The 27,857-nt window shown below is 46.9% G+C and overlaps 1 protein-coding gene across 1 annotated transcript in view; it reads right to left on the bottom strand.

Annotated features, from left to right (window-relative positions):
* Positions 1–11,382: 11,382 nt before the first annotated feature.
* Positions 11,383–27,857, bottom strand: part of CDH4 (cadherin 4) — a gene marked incomplete at its 5' end in the record, with an annotated part of 444,834 nt that continues 428,359 nt past the window's right edge. The window contains 6 exons of the mRNA XM_084271711.1: positions 11,383–11,802; positions 13,390–13,554; positions 15,998–16,137; positions 20,229–20,462; positions 21,533–21,766; positions 25,452–25,594. Of these exons, the coding sequence (XP_084127837.1) occupies positions 11,596–11,802; positions 13,390–13,554; positions 15,998–16,137; positions 20,229–20,462; positions 21,533–21,766; positions 25,452–25,594 (1,123 nt within the window). The 3' untranslated portion in view covers positions 11,383–11,595. The remainder of the gene's footprint in view (positions 11,803–13,389; positions 13,555–15,997; positions 16,138–20,228; positions 20,463–21,532; positions 21,767–25,451; positions 25,595–27,857) is intronic.

Genomic DNA, 27,857 nt, shown 5'->3' on the forward strand with positions numbered 1-27,857 from the left:
TGTGCAGGATTACCCAGCCCGCGCCGGCCGCTTTGTCTTCACCAGGAAACCGTGTTTCTTGGGCAGAGAGATTACATTATCAGGCATCGAGTGTGCTCCTCGTGCGCCTTGGCATCACCCTGCCTAGGCCAGCGCTCGCTCTGAGCAGAGCTGGATAAACCCACGACAACAGCAATGAATATTTTGAGGTCTGCAGCTCGTTCCCAGGGAAAGGATGCTTCCGACTTGTATGGGCTTTAAATCACAACTTGAGAAGCAAGCCCCATCTCGGGGCTGTTAATAAATCTTTGCATAGGATTTGGCAGAGCAGGGCTCCAGTGTTCACAGAAATTTTGCAGGATAAGCTCCTATAAATAACTGGGATGGAGCCCATGGGGTGACTCTGAGAAGTGGGGGGTATTTGGAACACTCTGGGAGGCTCACAGTCACCTCATAGCTTGGGCAGCAGGAGCTGCCTGGTTATGACTGACCCTGGTGGGTCCTGCCCTGTCCTCCCCATCCCACTGAGCCCTTCACACTGGGGGTCCAGCACGCTGCTCCTCCAGACACCCTGTGCCATTGCATCTCACCCACAGAGGAAACAGCTTATTTCTGCAGTGGGGACTTAGCTGGTGGGATGCTGGACAGTGGGATACTGGATAGTAACCTTATAGGAAACAAGTCATTGCAGAAGCACCAATGCAAAGAGAGATTGGGTTCCTCATGGTTCCTTATAGCTGGCTGTGAGTCCTCTCAGAGGTTTTATGCCTGTTTGGGGCAGTTCCAGGTCTCTCTGCCATGGACACTCTTGTTTTTTTTTTTTCCCCCGTATAAAATCTGTTTTATCTGCTCCTTGGATGAAGCCTCTGAGCTGCCAAAGCTCTCCTTAGGTCCCTTATTTTTCACAAAAGGTGCAGGGGCTTAATTATCTTTCTGGCTCTGTCCATTTTAGCTGCTCCTTGTCAACGAGCTCAACGGTCTGTGAGGAGCAGAAGGGGAACAGGAAAAGGGGTTGCAGGCAGAGAAAGGCTGCTTTTTCTTAAGCAACCCTGCTGCAAAGACATCTTCTTTCTGAAGATAACCTGGTATTGCCCATACTCAGCCCACAAAGAAGACTCAGCATTGTTCGGCCACGCTTATTATGCCTTGAGACAAGTGATCCTTGAGGGCCCTGCCATGATGTGCTCCTGCAGAAGGTAGGCTAGGCCCTTTGGCCCTTTGATTCTTCATCTGCATTTTTCCTAGGAAAAAAATGGATAGTTTCCTCTTAAAAAAAACCCCTCTTCTGCCTGGGCTGAAGTCTAATGGTTTGCTGTAGCCTCCCCTGAGAAAGAGGGAGCCCAGATGATGGGGACTGAGCATCCATCTGCAGAGAGAGGGGTGGCATGGCCAGGGGCTCTCCCAGTGACCAGGCATCATTTCCCATTCATCTGGTCTCACATTTTTGGTACTTTGCTAAGTCTGGTTCAGAAGAGTTAGTTTGTTTGGGTTTTGGTTTCTTTTTTGTTTGTTTGGGGGGTTTTAGGGCTGTTTTGGGTGCTTTTTTGGCTGCTTTTGATTTTTTTTGTGTGTGTGAAGAGGTTGCTGTGCTGGAATGGTGCTTCCTGTGCAAGAACAGCAAGTTGAGCCTGTCCCTTCACCCGTTGCATGTGCAGTTGCCTCTGTGGTCCTTCGGCAGCTGCAGAAGCATCAGAACAAATGGGAGTGACAAGCAGTGAACCGGAGCAGGACAAATGGGAAACAAAGATGCTCGGTGAAATATTTAGTGAACCATTTTGAGCCAGGAAAAGGTTGCTCCTCTTCCATTTATTATAAGGCTTGGAAGTGAGGTGCTGCCCGCTTGCGGAGGGCTGAGTACCTGTGGGGAAGCCTGCCTTGCTTTCTGTTTGCATAGTTCCTCACGTTCAGACAGGGAAGATGATAAAATGTTTTTGATCAGAGGTACTTAACTAGCAGAACTCTCCTGTACAAGTGTGTTTTCCTGCTCTGATGTACTCAGGAGCGTGTTGGAGTCAGGGCTTGATGGTTGTGACAGTGCATGGCACATGGTGGTGGCATCTCACACCTGGGACAGCCCCTCCTTGGGGGTGGGAGGTAATGCAGATTTCGTGTCAGCCTTGTCCCCAGTCCCCCCGAGCTGAGGCAGCTGCTGTGCTGTGGTGATGTCTGGTTGTTCTGGGATGGATGTTTGCTCTCGGCTGCATGTCTTTTACAAGGGCACAAATGTAATGTCAAAAGAAACCACTTTGATAATGTACTCAGAAGTTAAATATTTCATACAGTACTACAGTAACGTGGTGCGTTGCTGCCATGACATACTTTGCTTTTTGTCTTAGGTCTGGGGTTTGGGGCCGTTTCTGGGACTAGATTCCCACATCTTCTCCTCTCTCAGGGGTCTCATGTGCCATTTTGGGATGGCACTGAATTTGCTAAAAGAGAATGCTAAGAGCAGCTCAATTGCAGTTCCTGGAAAACTGGGAACCCTGATTACAGGATGGTTGTTGTTTTAAGCTCTCAGGATTGATGGTGCTATATTAAAGCAAGGCATTTGGTTCTTCTCAAGGTGCAACATGAAAGGAGATTCATGATGATAAATGCACGGCAGCCTGTGTGCTGGTACCAGGGACCTCGGACAGCTGGGGACACAGACCAGTGAGTCTCTACACAAAGGTATATACCTAACTCACATTTACTGATACCCTGGCTGGAGCAACTGTGTGGTGAGTGGCTGCCTCAGCACCTCCATCACAGGTATTTGCCATGCTCTGGAGAGCTCGGCTCTAAACCAAGGTGTTTGCACAATGTAAAATATATTTGACAACTCTGAGTGACCAGCTAAATGTTCACCTTTGACCAACCCCAAAGCATCTGCTCAGAACCAACAGCACCGTCCCACTGGCACATGACATCACCTCACTGGCACAAGGCATCACCAGAGATGTCTGGTGCTGGTTTATATCCCACCTCATACATGTGCTTGTGGAAAGCCTGGTGGGCTATGGCATGATGCCTTGTCTGTGCCCTGGAGCCCAGTGATGATGTCAAACTCCTGCTGTGAAGAGCTGAGCATTGTTCCTGCAGCATTCCTGCTGAGGGCTGCTCATGCTCCTGCGTTACTGTGTGGTTACATCCCAGTCGATACAGTTTTCACAGATCAGGATTAGTTATGTCACCTTTTGTACTCCAAGGTAATTCAAGGTACTTCATAAGGTAATGAGTTTAGCTACAGATAGCACAGGTTAATGGCGTGGCCATTATGTACTCAGTGATAAAGCTTCTTCCATGGGGCCTTGGATATTATAAATCTGGTTTATTAAGAATGGAAATAATGACAGAGACACGCTTCTTCCATCCGCAGCCTCCCAGGGACTTTTGACAAGCCTCTTCTGGCAGCTTCCAGCACAGAGACTAATCTCTTGGAGGAAAAAACTGCAATTTGGGGTGAGTGTTAACTCATGGATTTAAATTTACAAATGTTTGGAGGCTAAAATGGAGCCAGGATAAGCATAACCCTGACTCTCCATGCCAAAGCAGGTTTGAACTACTTTGAAATGATGCTAGCTGGATATGACTGGCCCAGCTTCCCATCATTCTTGTTTCAGGTCCCAGCCCGAGCACTGCGTGGGGCTGCCTGGCTCAGTTCAAAAGCTGCAGTGTGCCAGAGGAAGAATCGCCTGTAATGTTGTTATCAGTCTAAAGGTAAGTGAGCACCTAATCCTTTTTTTTTTTTTTTTGCCTTTACCACTATGAACTGTGTGTATAAACCTCCCTGTGGTTTTACTCTGGGCTCCAGGGCAGGGATGGTGTATGGTTTGGCATGTGGTTCCGTGTGTGGTTTAGGGTTCATGTCCCCCAGCTCAGTGAGAACCTGGCCCCAGGGTGTGAATCCCCAATTAGCTGGGAAGGACCAGTTTCCCTTTCACTGCAGGTGGAACTGACCCTCCTTAAAGCCAACTGGGTCACTAATTAACGTAAAACCAGTGGGTACTTGAAGTGAGGTTTCCCCTTCCAACCCTGTCATCTGAGGGCAGCTAACCAAAGCCTCCAGGCATTTCAGAAAAGGTTTGGGGTCATTTGGGTTAGGCTGGCTTAAAAACCACCCTCCTGAGGAGGCAGATGAAAGGTGTTGACCGAGGCATCCTCTTCCTGCTGCTCTTATCTCTCTCAGGAGTGGGGGTGGTTGGTGGGTGGCATCAGTGAGGACAAACCTCCCAGCAAGCCATGGTGTTCAGAAAAAGCCCAGCAGTAGCATTAAAGTTTTATTTTTCGGCCCTGGCTGTCACATGAGGCCCTTGTCAGCAGGCGGGAGGTCGGCTCGATTGCGGCCTGGTCCTGGTGTGCCCACTGCCAGGAGACTCTGCCATTACTCACAGCTCCCCCCACCCCAGCACTGGCGCTGCCTCTCCGCTCACAGAAAAGCATTGCAGCAGCAACAACAACAACAAAAAAATATATATTTTCTCATTAAAAAAAGGTGGGAAGGGGGAGGGCGAAGCAACGAGCAGGGAGATGGATTGTGCTGTGGCGCTGAGATGAGTGCAGAGAAGCTATACATTAATCATTGTGAGGAGGTGGAGGCGGTGGGGGGGGGGCAAATCCTACAGCTCTATCAGGAGAAAGCACTTGCTGTTGTGAAACAATGCTGCTGCCAAAGCCCAAGCATGCCTGCAACCTGCTGCCTGCTTGGGGCTGGTGCATCCCGGCGGCTGGGTGGGATATTCCTGGCTGCCAGGCTGTGGGGTGCAGGCTGGGAGTGCCAGACATCTCCCTGATGCTCCCCTGGGAGTATCCCCTGGGCACCCATTCCCCTCTGCTTAGTGCCTACATTCAACTCTCTGTGTCTTGCTAACTCCAGCCCCCTGTGTGGGGCCTGCCCTGGCCAACAGGCATGTGGCACGGTGCTGCGAAGGTGAGGCACTAGGCTGTTCTTGGGGTAAGTGGTCAAAGGAGCTGCTTTTTAGCTGGGAACACGTCCTGTGGGTGTCTGTGTGTCCTGGTGTCCCCCGTCTGCCCCACACACCCCTCGGTCCTTTGCAGCACTTCCAATCCTGCTTGGGAGGGGGCTTGCTGTGCCACATGCCTGAACACAGGCTGCTTCCAACAGATTTAAGTAGTTGGGAATGCAGCAGGAGCCATTGCCGAGTCACAGAGAATTGTTAGCACCAGCGAACGCCGAGGCTGGGCAGAGGGGATGCAGGTGCTGCTGCGCTGTGATGCTCAGCTGCTCCTGCTCGTTCACTGGTCCTCACAGTGTCACTGGCCATTGCTGAGAAAATTTTCTTTTACATGTGGAAGGAATTTTTTTGGACAAAAAAAACCCCAAACAACAAAGAACAGCAAGGTTCTTTGCTTGGCCAGGGGTTAATAAAAGTGTTTAATCTTCCCAGTGCTCCCTTCACTCCCACTTGAGGCTGTTTTGACAGTAGTGTAATAGTGCCTGCAGAGATTTGGTTTCTTTTATGGTTTTGGGGTGGGGTTTTTTTGCGTCACCTAAAACTGCTTACTGTGTGCGTTAACTCAGGTTTTTGGGTAAAAGTTTGCTCTGTTTAGAATGATTTTGGGGAAAAAAAAAATCATCTTGGTGATGCAAAGGTTTTAGTATGAAAACAAGGAAAAGTTCAGTTATTTAATTTATTGGGAAAAAAATTAATCCCTGTGTGCTTGAGGGATCTGATCTGAACCAAACTCTATTGCACAGTCTGGCATCTGCCTTTGACTTGGGAGAAAAAAACCCACCCCAACCCAAGAGCCTATAACAATAACTGTAATAATAATTATTATTTTTAATTTTGTTACAAAAGTTGATGGATTTCGGGAAGGATGGCTGTTTCCATCAGCTTAGCAAAACTACTCACATGGTCAGAGTTAAGCACGCAGCTAAATCATTTGAGGAACAAGACTTTCTGCAGGCAGATAAGAGCCTAACGACACGATGATGAGAGCCCAGACTTCCACAGATAGCAGAAACTAATATTTGTGATGCAACAGTCTTGCATTATTCAGTAGTTAAAGATAATTCTAAGAAACAGAACAGCTTGAGAATTAGCAAAACTAGCAATAAAATATTCTTAGCTGACTCCGGGGGGAAGTAAATTGCCGTGTACAGGATTTGCATTCATCTTAATGTTTATTAAAAATGAGACAGCGCTGCTTCCCGCGTGCAGGGCTGGAATAGCTCCATGGAGCACTGGATCCGTGGGTCCTTCCCGGGCCATGCTTGGCCCCAGGTGCCTGTGGGACCTGCTGAGGCCTCTCCCTAAGTCACGGTGTCTGTGGGTTGATAAATAGGATGATGGTGATGGAAACCCAACTCTCAGGTCAGGCCTTGCAAAGGTCCCCAGGATGATGGGTGTGTTGGCTGTCAGTGCATGTGAGGAAGGACAGTGGAATAAAAAATTCAAAATTATTTTAAAAAAAGCCAAAAAAAAAAAAAAAAGGCAAGTGAGACTATTCAAAAGGGGGACTTTATTTTTATTACACTGGAGCCAGGCGTCAGTGCGCCAGTTCAGCTTTGATACACAATAAATCAGCAAAGCTGTTACTCAGTTTGGAAACCAAGATTGCAGTGGCACTAAAAACACATTGAAAACATTTACTTTCTTCCATTTTTTCCTTTTTTTTTTCTTTTTTCCCCTCCCTCTTTTGTTTTTGGTACAAAAATGGTACAAACAACAATACAAAATATTTGTGCTGTTGACGGTTACAAAATAAGGTTTCTGAACTGGGTTATAACGGACGCAAACTGCTTGTTGCGCTTCAGCGTGAATACAGCAGAACAGCAGAAGTCTTCCTTGAGAACAACCACAGTCATGCGGGCTGCTACACAGCTTCTCCATCGTAAAAGGAAACATGCAAAATCATAAAAGAAAAGAAAGTGCTCCAATTACACATCTATATGTTGTTGGTGGTGTGTGGGTTTTTTTTTCTTTTCCCCTATTTGATTTGTAGCTTCAAGCACTAACTACATTATGTACACGTCGTACGAGCAATTGTCTGTGGGGTTGGTGTGGACTGGAGAGAACTTTTATTTTCCCCATGGAACTGAGTTAACTTTGTGTGGGAGACACCTATGTTGTCTAGCTGCTGTCTTTCTTAAACATACGCATTTGTCGCTATACGGCATCCCCCCGCCCCCAGCTTTTTTTTTTCACACTTACAATGAAGAGCTCCAAAAGACATCACAAAAAAAGTCCCGTATTTTACCTTAATATGTTTTTTTTGAGACTAAATGGAGTTGCAATCTTGGCACATGGTGTTGCACAGACCCTGCACTGACCATTTACCACTCGTCAATGCCAGAACGTCTACCCTTTGCGAAGCAGTTGCAGGCAATACAGCCAGCTCTCATGTCCCACTGGATTCAGACCCGACTGCCCCTAGCATCCCCCCCTCAAAGAGGCCCAACAAACTCCCCATCACCTTACAGACACCAACGGCATCCCCTGGTCCAACAGAAAAGGAAAAAAAAAAACAAAACAAAATGAAGATGTAAAACCAGAAGCAGAACTGTGCCCAGCACGTCGCCACCCGGACCAGCCTTGTCTGGTTACTGACATTAATTACCTGCTGTATCCTCACATTGTCTTGCAAAGCATCTCTGTGACTGATCCCCTCATCCCCATTTACAGGCTATGTAATGAACAGGTGGCACCTGCACCAGGACAGCCGTCCCTCAGCCAGTGCTAACAGCTGAGGTGGTTTCCCCTGGCAGTGGTACAGGGGTGTGACACTGGTGTTTTGGGGATGGGCTCCCCTCCACCCTCCTGAAAAGGAGTCCTTCCCCATTGCTTTGTGCGTGCAGAGTGGGGCTTGGATGGGTGGGCACCACTTCTTTAATCAGAGCATAATGCTGGCAGGGATGCTGGTCTCAGTGCAGTAACCCTTTCTGTGGCACACAAGAAAAAAAACAGTGACTCTGAGTTCAGCCAAAGTTGCTGTTCCCCTGTCCAGCTCTTTGAAGCCACTGTCACCACCAGCTGCCAACAGCATCACTATGTCATGTCCACGAGGGTCCAAGCAGGGGGACAGCAACAGCACACGCCCCTTTCCCACAGGATCCTTGGATTAATTTGAGGTTTCTTAGCTGGGTTACAAACCATGTGTAGCATCAACAAGCACAAAGGTTTGCAGTGATGTACTGTCCCTCTCCGATGTGCTCATTACTTACTTCTGGCCATCCCACTGCGAGTGAAGGGGCTGGATGCTGTCACTACTTGTGGGGCTGCAAAGCTGAGCGGTGGAGGCTGCAAGGAGGAGGAGGGGGAGGAGGAGGAGAAGAGAGAGTAGAAGGAGGTCCTGCAGTGGGACACTGAGCAGAACTGGGTCAAAAGACAATAAACTGGTTGGTTTGATTTATAGGCTTGTGGGGCTGGAATGGCTGGACTGCAAATGCTGCAGAAAAAATATCCGCTGATTGCAAAAAAGTCTCAGATGGAAGCAGGTTGGTTTATTTTTAACCACTCAGTTTTGTTTGACTTAGGTTGCATAAACGTTTTTCAAACCCTGAAATGTTCAGACAAGCTGAAGTCTGAGAGCATCTCCTTCATGGCCAAGTCGGATGCAGCTCCTGTTCACTGCACTGCCCATGCCGTGTGTAGCAGCGGGGCGATGCTCACTGCTGACCTGCCCCTATAGCCTTGGACCCGGCCCCGCAGCAGCATCCCACAGCACTGCCATCCCCGAAATCCATCACCCTGGGCAAAGCCATGGTAGACATCAAGCACCAAGCGCTCCAGAGAGAGGATTTAGCTACCGTTCTCGGGTAAGTAGTGCCAGGTAGGTGGCACGGCAGAGTTTACAGCAGAGACCCAGCTCACCGGCATCGTGGGATCCGCATGAGCATCCCAGAAGCTGCGCAGAGCTGGTGGGCAGTGGCAGCAGCCCAACAGATGGAGAACCACCAGCATGGCCCCGGCCCTCGATCCGCATCCTTCTCCTGTGTCGGTGATGAGGTGACTGTGACGGACACAAAACACTGACGGGTAGTCATCAGCAAGGAACACCAAGTGCGTTTTTATTATTCACCACTTCTGCTGTGACCTGGCAGCTTCTGCGGAGGTGCAAAGCCCAGCTGGTGAAACACCCCAAAAGAAAAAGGGAAGAATGGAGACTGCCCGTGGGTGGAAAGCAGAAGCTGCAGGGCAATGCCTGCCCCGTGCCGGGTGGCTGGAGGAGAGGGGCTGCGTGGTGTGCTGGAGGGTGACCAGGAGGAGGTGGACAGTACATGACAGAAGCAAAATAAGACTTTCATAGTGGTCACACAAGACGACCAAGTTCCCAACCACAGCACAGGAATTTGGAAAGGCATCGGGCGCCGGCAGTTTGCCAGGCACAGCGCTTCATCCCGGTGCCCGTGGAGCAGCGTCCTCACCCCGCTGCTGCCATCGGAGCTGTCCCTCTCCCGAGGTGCAAGCCATCGCCTCCTGGTTTCCTCAAGAAACTTGGGTGAGAGAGTGTGTTCGCTCTCCAAGCCATGAAAGGACAAACCGACCGAGACAAGACCGAAAGATCGCATCCGTGGTGGTTAATAACATACCGGTAACACTGGAGACCCCCTCGGGCAGACTTTTACCACATTCCACTTCATACAAGACACATTTCAAATGCTCATTAATTTACAGAAATTGCATTTTATAGAAAATATGATACAATGAAATATAAAATGCACTAGGAGCATTTCAAAAATCTATAGAGACGATCTTGCAGCCTAATATACCCTCTGAAACGACGGTCCACTCATCACCGCAAGCTCTCGTCCTCTCATTCTCCCGCTCGCTCGGTGCACGCTCTCGCTCCCCCCGCCCTCCCCCCTTTTAACTCTTAGCATTCAACTTGAGAATTAATCGAGATATCAAAAAAGTGTGATTATCCCCTGGATAATCACCTTCCAATACTGTGCACATTCTTGGATTTAAATGAAAATATATCTAAGCACCTTTACAAGTTGTAGCGAACCCACTGCAAAATCGTCTGCAGAATATAAAACACAGGTAATCCAAGATTTCATAGCACATTAATTAAGTGGCTCATAATCCATTAAATGTGGTTTATATTACACATCCATGCAGTCTAAATCATTTTACAAACATTAGACATAAACCCACTAGTCCAAATCAGTAAAGGAAAAATGTAATAAAAAAAGCTAATAACTATTTGTTATTGGTTAAACTGACCCTACATATAAACTAGGTAGTATGCTACCATTGATAATACTGATGTTCCATTACGCCTGGATGCTGCAAAACCTCTTGCTTACTTGGCACCGCCTACCCAGCCGATAGGAAGGACACGCGTTAGCTGAGCTACGCGCTGGTGTTGAGCTTTGGCTCCTAACGCTCCCAGGCGTTCGCGCTGCGCTAGGCTGACTTCATACTTACGGACGGCCAAAGTGCTGGCGAACTCACTCTTCCTGCCCTCAGCATTGCCCCGGGCCTCGCGTGGAGCCGCTACACAACCCCCTGCCTTACGCGAGCATCATCATCGGCTTTCATGCTAGCAGGCATCCTCGGAGCCGCGGGACGCCACCACCTAACCCAGCGGGTACTGACATCACTCAAGAGGTCGTGGGAGCCGAGACACGCCGATAGCATAAAAACAAACAAATGGGCCTTTGGTCATTTCACCATTTACTTTGTAGGGTTTAGGCAAGGGCTGTCGGAGATTTCTGTGGCAATAACCAAAGGCTTTATCAATGCTATAGTTCTACGCAGCTACATCGAGTGTGACCAGGGGACAGCAGAGCCCCCAGTCAGTATTTTGCATCTGATAACACTGAATTATATACAACATGATGACTAGCTCACCACCTGCTGAGGCTTAAAGATGGCTGTTAAGATTTTGACTCAAAACATCCTCCTCCCCCCCCCGCCACCCCAACCCCCCCATCTTCTTCCACCCCATAATGAGTCACCCCCTTAAAAAAAAAAAAAAAGGCCAAAAAAAAAAAAAAAAGGCAAAAAAGAAACAATCTCCACAGTTCCTTTTTGTTAACTCCTTCCCAGCTAGAACTGGCTTAGGGTCACAGGGAGTGCTGCCCAGGATGGTTGTATGTTTGTTTTCATCACTCCTGAGATTGAAGGGAATCTGATACATGCACCAAAAGGCACTTTCAAATATATATATATATATATTTTAAAAACAGTGCTTCTGTTCTAAGAAATTCAAGTTAAGACAGAGTGCCTTTCACTCTCTTTAGTCATAAAGCAGATAAACGAGCAATATCCCAGCTGACATTAAAAAAAAAAATGAACCAAAACAGCAAAAAGAAATAAACCTGCAGCAAAGACAAGTGTTCATGCGAGACAGCTCAACAGTCTAAAAAATAAAATAAAAATAAAAACATTGGAAAGGGAAAAAAGTAAAGGAAAAAAAAAAAAAGAAAAGAAACCTCCTATGTCACCACTAAAAATAACAATACAGTCAGCAGGGGATATTAATTAAAAAAGCTGCCACATCTGTACAGTTCCTGCTTCTGCATCGGCTCTTTTTGTTAATGTTGTCGTCTGTGGGTTTGTTGGTTTTGTTTTCTAAATTGGTTTTTTTTCCTCTCTTCATCTTTTTTGTTTTTTTAATTTTTTTTTTGTTTGTTTTTTGTTTTTTAAATAACGTGAGGTCAGTTTAATCTTCCTCGCCTCCCCCATACATGTCCGCCAGTTTCTTGAACCTGGGCCCCCAGTCGTTAAGGTAGTCGTAGTCCTGGTCCCCAGAGCTGGAAGAGTTGAGGGAGCTGACGGAGCCGGCGGTGGAGCCGCTGCCCTCGTAGTCAAAGACCAGCAGGGAATCGTAGGGGGGGGCCGTGGGGTCATTGTCGGCTGCACGTAGACCCTTGGTGGGGGCAAACACAGGACATTAGTACCGGCCATGGGGTTTCATGGTGATGGTGCTAAGGAAGGGTGTTTGGGTGAGAGTCTGGGCTGGTGGGATGCTTGGGATGCTGCAGCGAAGCTAAATGGGGATGGTGTCCAGCTAAACAAGGATGGGGAGGAACTGAGGGTCCCGGGGCTGCCCCCCCATCCCGAGGAGCCCCCAGCAGAGAACTCATTAACTCCCAGTGCCACTGCAGAGCTGGACAGAGTGGGATGGGAATTATTTCCTATGATCCAGTTCCAGGTCTGGAAAGCTCTTAGTTCTGGACAGCATGCCTTTTCTGGGGTTTACAGAAAGATTTCCAGCTTGGTTGATGAAAGAGCAAACAGAATCCTTCACCCTTCCTCTCCTACCAGTGCCCACTGCTTTAATTGTGAAGATTTTGATTCCTTTAGGAATAAATAAACAAATAAATAAAATAACTCCCAGCAAAATTCTGTGATCAGGAGAGACCTGGGGTGTGAGATCCCAGGCAGAGGGTTGGGAAGCTGCTCCCACTCAGTGCCTTTTGGGCAGGCTGTGGAAATGGCCTTGGGATATGGAGAAAACGAATTGCCTTGCTGCAGCCCAGCGTCAGGAAAAGCCCAGCGGAACAGACCTGTGATAAAGCGAAGTGTTCTGTGCTCCACACCTTGAGAAACCCTGGCCTTGGTGTGGGGACAGGGAGCAGCTTTTACTGCAGTGAACAGCAGCCAGAGCATGGAGCCTCCACATGCTCTCTGTGCAAACGTGTGTGTGAAGGATGGGCAGGGACAAAGGAAGAAGGGATTTTAACCATGAAAATAAGAAAAAAAGCACAGCAGGAAATGGGTATAATAATAGAATTAAATCGCTGGAACATTTATTGTTCTGACTTAGGAAATGGATGGTGTGTTTTGTCTTGGAGGAAATAATGCATTGATCGGTTCGTAACCACTCAATCACTCAAAACTAAAAATGAGATAAGAAATACTAAATGGAAAGATATTTGTACAAGCAGATAAGGGAGCAGTAATCTAACATAAAATAAAGCAAGCCTCTCTGATCTGGGTTGAATCTCTCTGTTCTGCAAACTCTTTGAGGTTTTAGACCAAACAGAGCTTACTAGAAAGGCAGAGGCTGATGAAATAATTACAAGTCCAGGAGGCACGACTGGCACAAGGCAGCCCAGGCAGCTGCCTTCCCTTGCCTCCCCACCAGGACCACACTCCTCTCTCCACATCCAGACAACGATTTTACTGACAGCAACTGAGATATGCACAGTCATTCATAGTCATCCAAGGGAAAGCAGGATCCTGCCTGGATGCTGAAAAGCATGGAGTTTCCAATGCCCACAGAAATTGTAGGCTTTCTGTTTGCACTCTGGCTTTTCAGCAGACTTGGTGCCTTCTCTAGGCCAAGTCCTGCATCCTTTGCTCATGCCAATCACTCCTCTGGCTTACATAAGCCTTCTCATGTGAGGAATAACATCACTTGGTCCATGCACTCAGGGAAACATCGTATGCCCAATGGCAGCTGCCTGCTCAAGCTTTTAAGATGTGACACAGGACACCCTACAGAACATACCTCATTAATAAAGTCACCAATATCCCCTGGATGTGGGATTACTGGTCTTATGGGGTACTGTGGTTCAGCACCAATAGGTCTTTCATCCACTCTTCTGACTCCAGGTGTCTTGTTCAGCACGTGATCCATGGTCTCCGGCTGCTGGAGCTGGCTTAAATCATAATCCTGTGACAAACAGAAAGGCACTGAGTGAAACCAAGAGCTTTTCATTCTACTCACCCAATGCAGGAACAAGTTGAGGGCTCTAATCCTATTTCAGCCTGAGTTCAATGGCAAATCTTATCCCGCATATGCAGCACCTCTAACTATCCAAACGATGGGTGAACCTGACCTCAGAGTAGCTCATACAATTGGCCTCCAAAGAGCTTATCTTAAAACTTAAGTTAAATAAAAAAAAAATGAAATACTTTCTGAGTATTTTACACAATATCTAAATCTTAGGGCTAAAAATTGGCTTTTGTTTGTGTGTGCACAGGCATATGTATGACTGTCTGATGAAATACACAATGTAATGCCTGTTGGTTGACATTACCCCAATTACTTTTGTACAGAAGTAGGAACATTAAAATGTGCATTGCATTTATGCATGTTGGCCTTTCAAGGTAATTATGTTCTTTCTGCTTGTGAAAAATCCCAACAGAATAGGTTTCTATCAAGGAATAAGAACCAGGTAATATTTCATTAAAAATGTATTCACGTAGGTAATGGTGTTTTGCTGCTCTTTGCTGTTATTTTTGATGAATCCTTTCTAAAATATTTAAGCCTACAGCGTAGTTGCCTGAAACCAGATACTTCAGCTGTTGGGAATGCTTGCAACAGTACTTTGTTCTACCAGTAAAACTATCCTCATGCTCAGACTGGGATGATAGAATCTCCAGGAGCAGTAATTATAAATAACTTGCAAGGATTTTTCCATTGAGTAAGGACTTCTCCAGTTTTGGGGGAAATCCCTGCCCCGGCTCCCTGCACTGAAGCTTGCCCTTGGCTGCTGCTGGGACCTCCATGGCGGGACAAGCTGCCATGGTTTCCTCTGCTCCTTAACTACCAGCCTCAACCACTGAACTTAATAGGACGCACCGACACCAACCATGAATGCAGCAGCCTCTGCACAGACCCATGAACCATGTGGTCCATTTAAGCCACAGTAATCACAAAATCACAGAATTGTAGGGGTTGAAGGGACCTCCAGAGATCATCGGGTCCAACCCCCTGCCAAAGCAGGGTCCCTAGGACAGGTCACACAGATCAGTGTCCAGAAGGGTCTTGAGTATCTCCAGAGAAGGAGACTCCACACCCCCTGGGCAGCCTGTCCCAGGGCTCCCTCACCCTCACTGTGAAGAAGTTCTTCTGCATGTTAGTGCGGAACTACCTGTGCTCCAACTTGAGGCCATCGCCCCTTGTCCTGTCCCCACAGACACTGAGAAGAGGCTGGCCATTTCCTCCTGTGTCCCACACTTCAGATATTTATAAACATTGATCAGATCCCCTCTCAGTCTTCTTTTTCCAAGGCTGAACAGCCCCAGTTCTTTCAGCCTTTCCTTGCAGGGCAGATGCTCCAGTCCTTTAATCACCTCCATAGCCTCCTCTGGACTCTCTCCAGGAGATCCCTGTCTTTTTTATACCAGGGAGCCCAGAACTGGGCACAATACTCCAGGTGGGGCCTGACCAGGGCAGAGCAGAGGGGGAGGATCACCTCCTTTGACCTGCTGGCCACTCTCCTTTTAATGCACCCTAGTAAAAGCCATTACATGACGCAGAGTCAAGTAATTTACATGAACTTCATATCTGAGACTGTCATGGGTTCTTTACTTGTGTTAGGCAGAGATAAAACCTAAACACGAGCATCCGAACATTGCTGTTTTAGCCAAGGAAATAGATGTGTAGCTGAGGGACAGCACATCCCAGGAGTGCAGGCCAGGGAAGTTTTCACACAAGATCAGCATCGGTGTCTGTAAGAAGCAGCCACTTCAGGAAAGCTGACGCATTGAGGCAGGCTGTGGCTTAGGGCTCTGTCACCAAGCAAGGCTTTGCCACTGCACGCTCTGCGGTGGAAAAGCAAATCCCCAAATGTATTCAGACATTTCTCACAAACCATGTCCAGATATTAAAAGAAATTAAAAGCACATTAGAGATGATTAAACAAATGCAGGGAAAGCCCATAGAAGCTCCAGGCTCAAGCATGCTGAGGGAAGTGCCTACAGCCCCAGTTCTGGGGGAGGCTGGTAGCTGCTAGCTGGTTTGAGTAAAATCTCTGACAGTGAACAGGAAAGCACATGATTTGCATGACCACATTAGCAGAAATATTGTTTGAACATGAGCGCCAGAAGATCGATGTACAGTCCCTCCCCAGGATGCTGGCTGGGGGGCAGCAGAATCTGGGCAACACTGGGCTCTCCCTGAATGGTTCTGTTTGCACTGGGGAGTGTCCCAGTGACACGCTGGACCTCAGCTGGCTCTCACTGATGCCCACAGCACACTGGGGAAGACTATAAAGCCTCCAGGGCATAAAAAAGGGCAAATGCAACCATGAAAATAACGTGGCTTCTGCCTTTTTGAGAGTACAGATTGCACAGCTGCTCCTTGGTCACGACCTGTGGGCTCTTCTTACCTGGTCTTCTTCTCCACCTCCCTCTTCGTCATACTTCAGAATATTGTCCCTGACGTCGTCCTCGGGGTCGATCAGGAGCTGCTTGGTGTGGCGTTCCTTCTCCCGGCGTTTCATCCACACCACGAACAGCAGAACCATGGCTGGAAGGGAGAAGCAGTGGGGTGAGCCTGGATCTCACACAGCACGAGGCCATGCTGCGTGTGTCAGAGCGTGCTGGCACGTCCTGACATCTCACCTGCCCTCCTCTGCTACGGAGAGCCTCTCTGGCTGCTGCTGAGAGGAATAAAAATTTATCCTATTGCATGTTCTAATTTATAAGGGAGAGATCAGTGAGAGCTGTAAATACTGTGACAGGCCTCCACTACAAACATTTCTTTGAGATCCATCACAAATGCTGATTGAGCTGATGTTTATCAGAAGTCAAACACACAATCAAAGGAAAAGCAAACAGAAAGTGTGAAAAGTGGCACTTTCAGAAAATATGTGATCTAAATCCTGAATTTTCAGGATTAGATTTCCACCTTTGTTTTATTCAGGGGCATAAAAGAAAAGTGGAGGAAAGAGAGCTGCAGAGGTGCTGAGAAGCAAACAGGTACTGATGACCAGCACCTCTGCACCAGCATCTGTTCCACCAGGATGGCATGGTGATGCTCGTTGGGGTCCCCATCCCTGTCCATGGTGGTCACTTTGCTGCAGCATGCCACGCAAAACTGGTTTGGGGAGGGCTGGTACTACTGGGTTGGGTAACCTGATTTGGGCTCACTCTTTGAGTGAAGGAGCTTTTCTAGACTTCTGAGATCTCATTAGCCAGGACATTAGCACACACGTTTGGCTATCTGCTTGCAAAGCAGATCTAAGATCACTTGAAATCCTTTCAGAGAGCAGGGCTTGCTTTGCAGAACAAGGCAGAGTAAATCTGGTAGCACACAGCCAACCTCCTCAGGCACCAGCATTTACGTGCCAAGGCCTGGCTGATCTTTCTCAGTATGTAACAGAGAGGGATGAACAGCTCTTGAATCATGAGAAATTTTCCCCCAGTTAAACAACTTGACCCAAAGGGAACACTGGCTCCCTACTCCACGACCTCATCCTTCAAAGGGTCACCCACGTCCCAGAGCCTGTGCACTCCCTGTGACTTAGTGCATGGAAGTTGATCTGGGAACTTCAGCCTCCATTAACGTAAGGCAACCAGACCATGTCTTCTTCAAGAACCTGTTAATATGTTATTTTTCATTCTTGTACTCAGTAGCTGCAAATAATGTCATCAAAAATGAAATGAAGCCTGGGCAGTTTCACCTCCCAGTGTCTGCTTCCCACTCTGTTCTCCACACAAGCCACACAGGAGGCTGTGACAGTGGCAGTCTGCAGGAGAAGGGAGAGATGGATAGACAGTGGAGGTGGGAATGTGTGGCTGAGGTTCCTTTAACTTCAGTCAACCCAAATGCAGCCAACACAAGTGGACCCAGGTGAGACAGGAGATCCCAAACTCTATGGGTTTTAGCTGCGTAAGGAGAACAAGCAACCAGGTTTTCTTTCCATCTGCCTCTTCATGAAGCCTTGGTGTTGTTTCACGGAGGGCAAGGATGGAGAAGACAGCAGACCCTGGCACCATGGATGGACAGCCCAGCCCAGAGCCCCGCTGTGTGGGGAGGTGGTTTGGAGGATCAGAGTTTTTCCTCCCAGCACCAAAGTATTTCTACCCCACAGGAATTCAGCGAAGTGAGCAGAAGAGGACCGGACAGCTAATTACTGCCATTGTGTGCCAATTGGCTGCCATCCCTGCCTGCCAGCTAACAGAATTGTTTTCAGATAGTTCAGCATTTCTTTAATGCTTATCCCAGATCTATTCAAGAGAGAGAAAAAAGAAAAGGGAAGAAAATGTAACTCTTATCTTCGATAGAAAACCTCAGCTATTTAGCAGACTATTGAAGTCCTTTTCTCCTTCTTCCTTTTCAAGTCTCTCACAACAAGATACCTGCCTAGTCCACAAAGACAATATTATAATGGTTACCAGGGTTTATCTTTTTCTTTCCCCCCCCTTTTTTTTTTAAATGCTACTTTTTCATGCACTTGTGGAAAAAACCGTGCCATTAACGCCTTTCCAGCTACCTTGGAAAAAAAAAAGACCTTCAAAGTGTCAATAGCCGATGTAGTGCACTCTCCTTCCTTTTATTCACTCTGCAAAATGGGAAGTGCTATTACTGCTGTTAGACCCATTTTCACTCTGCATGTAGTTTTCCTTGAAATCTATTGTCTTCACCCTTCACAATTTTTTATTGCATTGCTCTTCTAAATGTGTTATTTGAGCAGCTAATACATCAGGTATCAGGAAGAAGAAAAAAACCCCACCCTTTGAGTGAAGGTAAAGCCAGAAACTTCCTTCACCTGAGCAACCTCAGATCTGTCCCCTTGCAGCTTCTTTCTTTTAAAGCCATCAAACTTTGACCTGCTGACTCTAAAATGGACAAATAGCACAAAAAAACCCACATCTGCCTTTTTCTGTGCTATTGTTCAGAGGTCACAATATAAAACAGAGAAAGGAGGCAAAACACTGGAAGGATGTAACTGGGAAACCGCTCATCACAAATTACATTTTTCATCTCTGATACAGTGCTTTGCAGCTCTTGAAGATGAAAAAAAACATCAATTAGAATTACAATGAATGTAAAAATAAGCTTTTGTAATAAACCCCATAATTTAAAATGGGATAATGTGTCTGAAAATGAAAAGAGGAATCTCTTAAATCAAATGTCCTTCAGCTGAAGTTAATTTCAGTCAATAGGATTTTCAACTGTTTAAATCGCATTTTAGCACTGGATTTCTGGGAGAGCAGCTGAAAGAAGTCCCGTGTTCTAGCACCTCTGTGGCTCCCTGTGCAAACTCTCATCCCACTGGCAGCATCACGGCTGCACAGCCCAGGGTACCGAGCGTGTCAGGGCTGACAAACACCATGGCTTCCCCTGGGGGTTACTGTGCTTGCAGCGAACGCCCTTGCTGAAGGGAGCAGCCTAAACCATTCTGCTGGGACCCCATGTCCAATGAAGGATGGAAACTCTTCATTGTGGCTCGGCACAGGGATGTCCCGCTCGCTCAGACAGGCTGGAGGAGAAGCAGGGACTGCACGGCCACAAACACCCCGTTTTCCTGCTTGATCTCCAGACTGATATGGTAAATCAATTATACAACAATATATTCCCATCTCTGGCCCAGGAGGGTGGATGTTTGCCCAGAGATGACCCATTCTCTTAATGTACCATATCATATCCTCATTAGGTGACATTTGTAGCATACGTCGCTCTGTCTGCTCTCTGTTTAAACACACTGGGGGTAAATATTAAATGTGATTTAGCACCATAACTCCCATTAGCTTTAATGGGAGTCCCATGGCTTCATCCTGTGTTTCTTGATAGATATTTACCTCATTGTTCATTTCAGTGCTCATTTTTATCTATTCCTACTGTGCCAACTCCTGCTTGAAGTTATAATGATATCATTTTTATTTTTAAGTGTGCACACACATGGTTATGGGTAATGTTAATGAAAGCTTGGGACTTGGAGCATTTCAGGGCAAAAGGGATGGCTTTACCCTGAGCAATGGGATGGGCAGCCCTTCTCTGCAATACACCCCCAGCCCTCCTGACAAACTAGAGATCCTTCCTCTTAAAACACTCATGGTCCATCATGATCCTCCAATCTGTTGTCATTTTACAAGCAATGGGAATAATCATTATTCTTCTTTTCATCTGAACAACCAGAGAACTACAGCCATGCCTTGGCTCTGCCAGGGACTAGCCAGACTTTAATAACCAGTTCATCTGGTACTGGGAACCAGTACATTCACAGCCAGCCAGGGACCTGAGAGCTATGGGGGACTCTGTCACAGGATGTTGGACAAGTCCTTCAACTTTTTCCTGCAAAACAGGCAGAATCCCATCACACTCACTACCTACAAGACGTTGTCAGGTGTAATGATGTTTGTAAAGCTACTGGAAATATGGGAAAGAAAAGCCTGGAGCACAAAGAGTGCTCTAGCTTGTTTTGCTGACACTGCAGAGAAGGAGGTTTGAATGCCGATGTGAGAATCACCCCCTGCAGCCCAAACCCCAGGGCGCTGTCCTCAGCACGGTGCTTGCACGGCTCTTGAAAAATACCACATATAAAAATGGGACAACAGGGAACAGGATGAGAAACATGATGTCTCCTGGAAGTGCCACCCCCCTGTGGTACTTACTTAGTAAAATGATGATGCAGATCAAGATAGCGATGATGGCACCCGTGCCCAGCCCCGCCGCGGCCACCGCCCCGATGGTGGTGCAGTCGCCGTTCTCGTCGCACGGGCACACCTTCACTTTGATGACAGATGTGTTGTACAACGGGGGGTTTCCTGAGTCAGTCACCACGATCGGCACATCGTACACACCCGCTTCCAGGTACATGATTCGTAAACTAAGCTGGGCGTAATCGCCTGGGGAGACCAAGACAGACAGAGATGACAGACACTCTGGTAGAGCCTTGCGGCCACGCTTGTACAGGCAGTGCTCTTCTGCCAGAGCAGCCTACCTGGTCCCGAGGAAGAGGGCTGCCAGCAACACACTTGGGCAGGACAGCTTCATCCTTCTGTCCTAACAGTTTGGTCAACAAGCAGCCTGTGTTTTGCAAAATACCATGTATTTTCACCACTGCACTAACCCACCTTGATGCTGCTTGCAAATCCAGCGGCATACGTTTGAAATGGCACAAAATGCAAATACTAAAGTGTGAATGATGCTCCCCAGGACACTGTGCAGGCTCTCTGCTTGCCCAGCAGTCTCCCACCTCAGGACTTTTAGGAAGCTCATCGCCTGTTGATGACACGCTTGGCCCGTGTTCCCTCCCATTGTGGTACAGGGGCTATGGGACTGAGCCCCGAGCAGCAAGGGCACAAGCTGTTGTCCCTGGGCTGGCAGAGGGTGCCAGACCTCAGCGAGAGGGACTAGCTTTGAAGCCAAAACCAGCCCTCAGGCTTGATGGTATTTTCCATCCTCTGCTGAAACTACCAATAAGAGGAGCAATTAGGGCCATTTGTGGTTGCAGGCCACAATATAAAAATCCTTCACATACTGGTAATCTTCACACTTACCTAGCCTTCCTGGTTCCATGGTAAATTAAAAGGCTGCCTTTATGCAATTATGGTCAGAGAAATGAACATTGATCCTGATTGTGGCTTATGACAATTACACTGGAACATAAGGAAGACTGATAATAGCTTTTTTCCCCTTGGCCATTATGGATGATTTATACTCTGTTCACTACTGATAACTGTTCATAATTATGAACTGCATTAAAAAAAGCCAAGTGCCAAGGCTCTTAGAGTTATGCTGCAGGTCTGATACAAATCATTTCTGATTAAATATCTTGTCTATAATGTCAGCCGTAATGTGCTTTAAAAAATAAAAATCAGATACAAAAGTAGGAAAGTTTGGAAGTTTGAAACAGCACGTGGCCTCATTAGTGAATCAGAGTCCAAATGTCCCCAGGATTGCCTGCCCCATTTACCATTCAGCCGCGTTATGGTCCAGTTCTTCCTCACCGCAGATGGCACACTTGGCAGCTCGAAGACAAAAGGCCCAACGTTTGGATCAATGTCAGCATCCGCGGCTGTTATGTTGATGACATTCAGGTTTGGCTTTTCACAGATCTGTGCCTCCTTTGGCAGGAGCTCAGGAGCATTATCGTTGATGTCGATTAGGTAGATCTGCAGAGTGCCAGTGCCGCTTGCGGGGGGTATACCTGTACCGGAGAGACACAGCCGAACACGGACCGATGGCCATCACTGGAGAAGCAGTGGGAATGACAACACTCTGGACCAGCCCCCTCTCTACCTTCCAATTCCAATAAACCAGGATTTTCACCCTCCCTCCTTGGACCTTATTAGGGACATACTGCACTTTCATGGTTCCCTGCTTTAAGAGGTAGTATTAAAACTTCCCCAAGCCTCCTAATGTGGATGTTTTTTTGCTCCTGCAGAACACGGAGGTTGAGTACTGCAGATCTGTAGCCTACAGCAATGTCCTTAGTCAAACTCTAAAAATACAAGGAGGCAATGCCAGGCTGCTAGTGCAAATTTTGGTAATGGCTGTTTTGAAGAGGAAAAACCATTAGACAGATAGTTACCAAGAGGAAGAGTAGAGCTTGGAGGGGAAAAATAGTTGTGTAATCCATTGGTCATCATTTACTGTAGTACCTGCCAGCCAGATTTTAGATTTACAGGCTATCATGCTGCTTCAAAGGAAGCCCGACTCTCCAGCCCATCCCACAGTCAGCCCTAGTTTTAGTGGCAAAAGGTCCTTGCTCAAGGCCTTTGGTATGAGCTGACGACCACCAAACTCGATGAATGATGCTACTAACTCTCAGCAGTAGCAGTATGTCCCATTATACCACTGTTCATCCTCTGTCCCAACCAGCAGGGATGCTGCAGCACAGCAGTCTGAGTCCTCCATCCCCTTACTGAGGAAGATCCACATTTGTCTAATGACCACTTACACATAGAAATACCTGTCCTGGCAAGAGGGAACAGCCTTCCCAGGAACGGTGCATCGATTTCAGCTGCTCTCCCCACAGATCTATCTGGCAGCTCCTTCTTCTGCATTGCTTCAGCAACTCTTTTTTAAGTTTGTATTTTCAGCCTTGGCTCTTCCTCCCAGGGCTGGATACAAAGCTATACCAACCACTTCCCCACTAGACTTTCAAATGTTGCTTCTGCTTCCACAGGCATCCCTTTCTACCCTCCTTTCTCATTTCTGTTCCATTTTTCAAGGGAGTCTTGGAAACTCTGAAGGAGCCCTGAAAAATCCTTCTTTCATGGTTCCTACATAAGCTCTTCAATCACTGATCTTACCCTTTCATCTAGTAAGCAAGGGGTAGGTCTCCCTCTAAAACAATGTCTTTGATCAGCCTTGAAAGCTTCTGGACAGACAGGATACTGGGGATGAACATGAAAACTGGCTTTTGGGACCAAATGATTTCACTGTTTTCACAACCTGTGTTTCACAGTATCTTCTGGGAGGAACACAAGGCCCACGCTCCCACCTCTCAGGCAGAGGGAACATAAACTAGTGGTCTGAGAGGCACAAACTGGCACGTGGCTGAAATAATCTGCAACTGCCGCAGAGGCAACACAGCCTTGTGTGGCTACTGGGTATTGCTGGGCTCCAGCTCTGGGTATTTTTGGTTCTTTGGGCTCTTGAGTACAGGTCTGGGGCAGTCTCAGGAGAAATGCAAATTAAACTCTTTTAAGCATCCAAGTAGTACAAACCATGGAACATTTCAAGTTATTTCAGCTGTCTTATTTGGAGAGAGCAAGGACATGGATAGACTGGGTACTGATGTACTACAAAGGATCCTTGGACTTTACACTCAAGAGATGAAGACTACCATAGCACCACTGACTCCAGTGGAGAAGTTGGTCCACTCCCTGAAATTTAAGATTGAAATACTATTTCAAAAGCAAGAGGAACATACAACTGCTACATCTGTATTTGACTGTCACATTTCCCCTTGCTGCCTCTTTCACAGTGCCCTTACACCGCAGCCAAGACACTTCTTCAAGTGAGCATCTCTCCACTGTAGCCCAGGGAGACAAAGGGAGCATGTCCAGGGAGTATTTGGCTAAACTTCTTTATCATACACTGAAAACAGCAAAGAGAACTTCAGGGAAACAAGATGCTGCTGCTTCTTCCAGAAAGAAAGAAAAATCCCTACCAAAACATCCAACCCAAGGCTTTCTTTGAGGAGTACATGATGCCGGACAACCTGGAACTTGGGAGAAATGTGGAACGAGTCTATGAGCCTAGATGAAACTCTGGCTGTTATCCTAAGCACTTGAGGCAGAATTTTAAATAAGGTGTTGCTTTATGTGGATTTTAATGGCTGCAATGTACCAGTGATGGATTAATTTTTTAGAATAAAGAGATTTATCTAGGTCCTCACTTTCTGAGCTGCTGAATGATGGATGTGGAGGTGCTGAAGCACCAGCACCAAAGCCAAGGAAAGGGGTTAACTCCATGTTGTACTAAGTGCCTGGGATTTGCAAGGTGATATGGTGAGCATTAGTTTGGTGGGTTCAAGCTCTTCCACTGCTTTTGTGAATAGCTTCGGCCAACTCATTTGACCTGTTTTGCTCTGTGGCTCTTGCAGACGAGCGCTGCTAGATCCCCTTGAGACTACTTTGGATTTCACTGTCCTGGCTGCCTTACCAGAGGGGAAGCTTAGGATGGGGCTGCGGGACCACAACAGATTAATGGTACAATGAAGGGTCAAAAATTGCTTCTTGGTACTGCTACTCAGCATGGAAACTCAGAAACTCGTTTGCTTTGCCCCTGTGACCCAGGATGCAATGACTGAAGTGAAGCCTGAAACCCGAGGGAGCAAGTTTTCATCAGCCCTGCAAGCACCACCAGATCTGCTCATGATGGACATAGCAGCCTGAGGGATGACAAGAGCTAATGGCCTCTCCTGAAAGCACCTACAGAGTATGAGCAATATACTTAGGTGCTCACAGCCAAGCCTGGACTTAATTTGTTTCTGAAACACGGCTCAGCACCCTGCAGGGGGAAGGTGAGGGTGGGAAAGAGGGAGGAAGACCCTCTCCTTGCCCAAGGAAGCTACCTGAGCCCTCCACTGAGCCTTTTCCAGCTGAAGAAAGTGATGATGAAGTAACAGCACGACCACATTTAGATATGGTTAACATAACAGTCATCCATTCCTCCTCATCAAAATTGGGAAGAGAAATCCAGGGCAGCAGCAGTGGATGGCTTGCCCTCGAGTGGTTCACAGTGCCCATGTGACCAAAAGCACTGTGTGATCTTTAATAAGTGGAGAAGAGCAAGCCTTAACAGGACTTCTCAGAAGAAGATCTGTACTGGCCTCAGCGACTTTGATAATAAAGTACCCCAGCCTCCAGATGATGTCTGGACATCTTAGAAATGGTAGTCGATGGGGAGAGATTAGCTCTGATGACAGACAGACAGACACCTTTCATGAAAGCCACAGCAGCTCAATGGACTGGCTTATTTTTAATACCCTTCTGCCAGCCTCTACAATTATTCCTGGATTCCTGATGGAAGGCTTCCTGCATGTTCTGCTCAGTGCCTTTGGGACGATTACCAGGACCGGTGTGTTCAGCAACCCTTGGAGAGCACATCCCTTTGATTTTTTTTTTAAGTTCAGGCTACACTGCTACACTGAACTCCCCAAATCGATTTTCCATTTGCCCTCCCTTTCCCTTAATAACACTCTCCGTATACTGTGCACATTTAATTTACTCCAGCAATTTCCCGTCCCACTTTCACATTTTTGACCATAAAAACCTGGGAAAAAGATAACTTATACTGACAACTCTGTCAGGGCATCATTTCTCTTAATGCATCACATTAGAGTCTTATTGAAGCATGAACAATGTGAAGCCTGGGCTCACCGTTGTCAGCCGCCAAGAATGTGGCCTCGTAGACGTTATTCTTAATGTAGTCTGACTCTCGATCAAGGACAGCAGCAGTAGTGATCTGACCATTTGTGGCATTAATGTTCAGCCAGTTTGCAGGATCTGACAGCTTGGAGTATCTACAGAGAAAGGAAATAAATACATGGCAGTCTTTTCACTGACATATCCTTAATATTGCTTGAAATAAGGTTTTCCTGGACTCCTGACCCATGATTCAAAGGACCTTTGGATAACTGGTTTTGTTGACAAACAAAACGCTAATTGAGTATCTGGTTTTTGACCTCTACAATTATTCAATTTTTCTACTTCTTTCTTTCCAAAGGTTTTTCTTTCCACTAAGTGCCACTTACATACCAGCTTCCTGCTGCTGAAAGTGGACACAGCCGGAGATCTCTGCAGCCCAGGAGAAACAGGGTCCACAATGACCACTGCATTTGCATGCTGGAATTACAGGATGGATTCCTGCTTTCTCCTTCTTTTACCATTGCCCCTCCTATAAGTCATGCTCTAAAGTCATGGGTATTCCTGTTCTATACTTGTCACTAAAAACAACAGTTTGGGAAACAGGGCTTTGGAAGAACAAGAGCTTTCAGGCCACTCTTGTATCAGAATCATTTTCAGCAGAAATTGCCTTGGAGACATTATGCTGGGAACTCACAGCTGTACTAAAGGGTGCACCCATGGGTGAAGCAGTGCTGGGTCTGCTCCCCTGACACATTTTCATATGTTCCTGAAATAGCAGGTTAGATGACCCCATGCATGTGGAAGGTTTGAAGAGAGAAGCAAGAAGGGGATCCCCTTGCAGACAGACTCACCTCTCAACTACTCGGTCAACTCATAGCCCAAGTCCGTTCACGCCCTATGCAACCAGCTATGTGGTTTGTTTTGGGTAACCTTTTCCTATGTTCTCCAGGTCAACACGTCGTCTTTATCTTTCCCATTTACTTGTTTTCTTGGCTTTATTTTATTGTTGGTTTTGATGTCTACCTCTCAGCTTTGTAAAGTTTGAGTTGCAACGGACACGTATTACCTAAACTGGAACCTAATAAATGGCCAAACTATACATTACTGACATAAACAAACAAAAGCTGAGCTTATTTCATGGGTAACTCAGACCTGCTGACAGGTTTATATAAATTTTTTGTAGTTAGATAAGCAGGCGGGAAAACTTCTGGCTTCTCGTGAATATCCCTTTCCAGAAACGGGCTGTTTGAAGCTGAAACTCAAAGTGAAACCTGAGCTGTGTCAATCCATGTGAGCAGGAAAGCAACACACAGCTGCACAAGCCCCTGCCAAAGGAAAGAATTACATTTCATGGAGCTAGGCTCTTTGGGATGTTTTCATTTCTTTTTAATATCACTGCTGTGAGTCTTCTGCCCTTCCTCTGATAAATGACCAGAGATCCAGTTTCAAAGCTGGCTTTGTGAATGTGTCTGTGGCTAATGAGGATAACTTGAGGTGTGACATTGGCCATGCCAAGTTGCGCCTTACTGGGGATGCTCCCGCTTCCTTATCTTCTATTTGTAAAAACTCTATTTCATCAAAGCCCATTTAGAGAGAGCCTGAAAACACCATGCAAGGCTTTAGCGGCTGGATGGGCTCTCAGCGAAGTGCTTATCATGGATCTGTAGGTTTAGCTTCTTGGGTACCTTTTTTCCTCACTCACCAATGCCAACTGTGAACTAAAAAGCCAAAACAGCCTTTGTGTAGCTCACCCCAACAACGCCCCACTGTGAAGCCCTGGCATTGGGCTGTCCTGATGAAAAGGGGTTAAGAGAGATTGCAGTTGGGCTTGGAAATGAAGTGTTGGTGGATATACCAAATAAGTGTCCTGGGAGCCCTGAGAAAAACCAAGTCAAGTAATTGGCTATTTGTATTCAGAGAAAGTCTTACAGGACCCTGCACAGGCAGCGTGTGATGACAGGAACGGCTCAGCAGAGCTGGTTCTTCTCCCAGAAATGGCAGATGCTCGTTTGGATTACAGATCATCCACCTCTGGGTTAGAGGAGTATTCAATCAGAAACGAACTGTTGTCTCCTCTGAAAACCAGCCTTGGTACAGACGTCAGGGAAATAAAGACCCTTCAAAGGCCAATATTTCAAAGAGAATATAAGAAAAACTGGCTTGTTAGTTAGGATGGGCTCTCTCCTCCAAACTCACAATACCTGTCTAAAGACAACAAGATGAGGCAGTGAATAAACTATCATTTTCTAGACCAGACAGCTCTGTGCCAGGTGAAATACTTCAAACTCTGCCTGACACGAAATGTCACAACTGATAGAAGTTTAAGTGGCCTCAACCGTGGTCATGTCGTATACTCAGGTTTTGCAAAAAAATCCTGTGGTCCTTACAGATTGGGAATAAAAAAGAAACAAACTTCTG

This window comes from Gallinula chloropus, assembly GCF_964237585.1.
Source record: "Gallinula chloropus genome assembly, chromosome: 16".
Lineage (NCBI taxonomy): Eukaryota > Metazoa > Chordata > Aves > Gruiformes > Rallidae > Gallinula > Gallinula chloropus.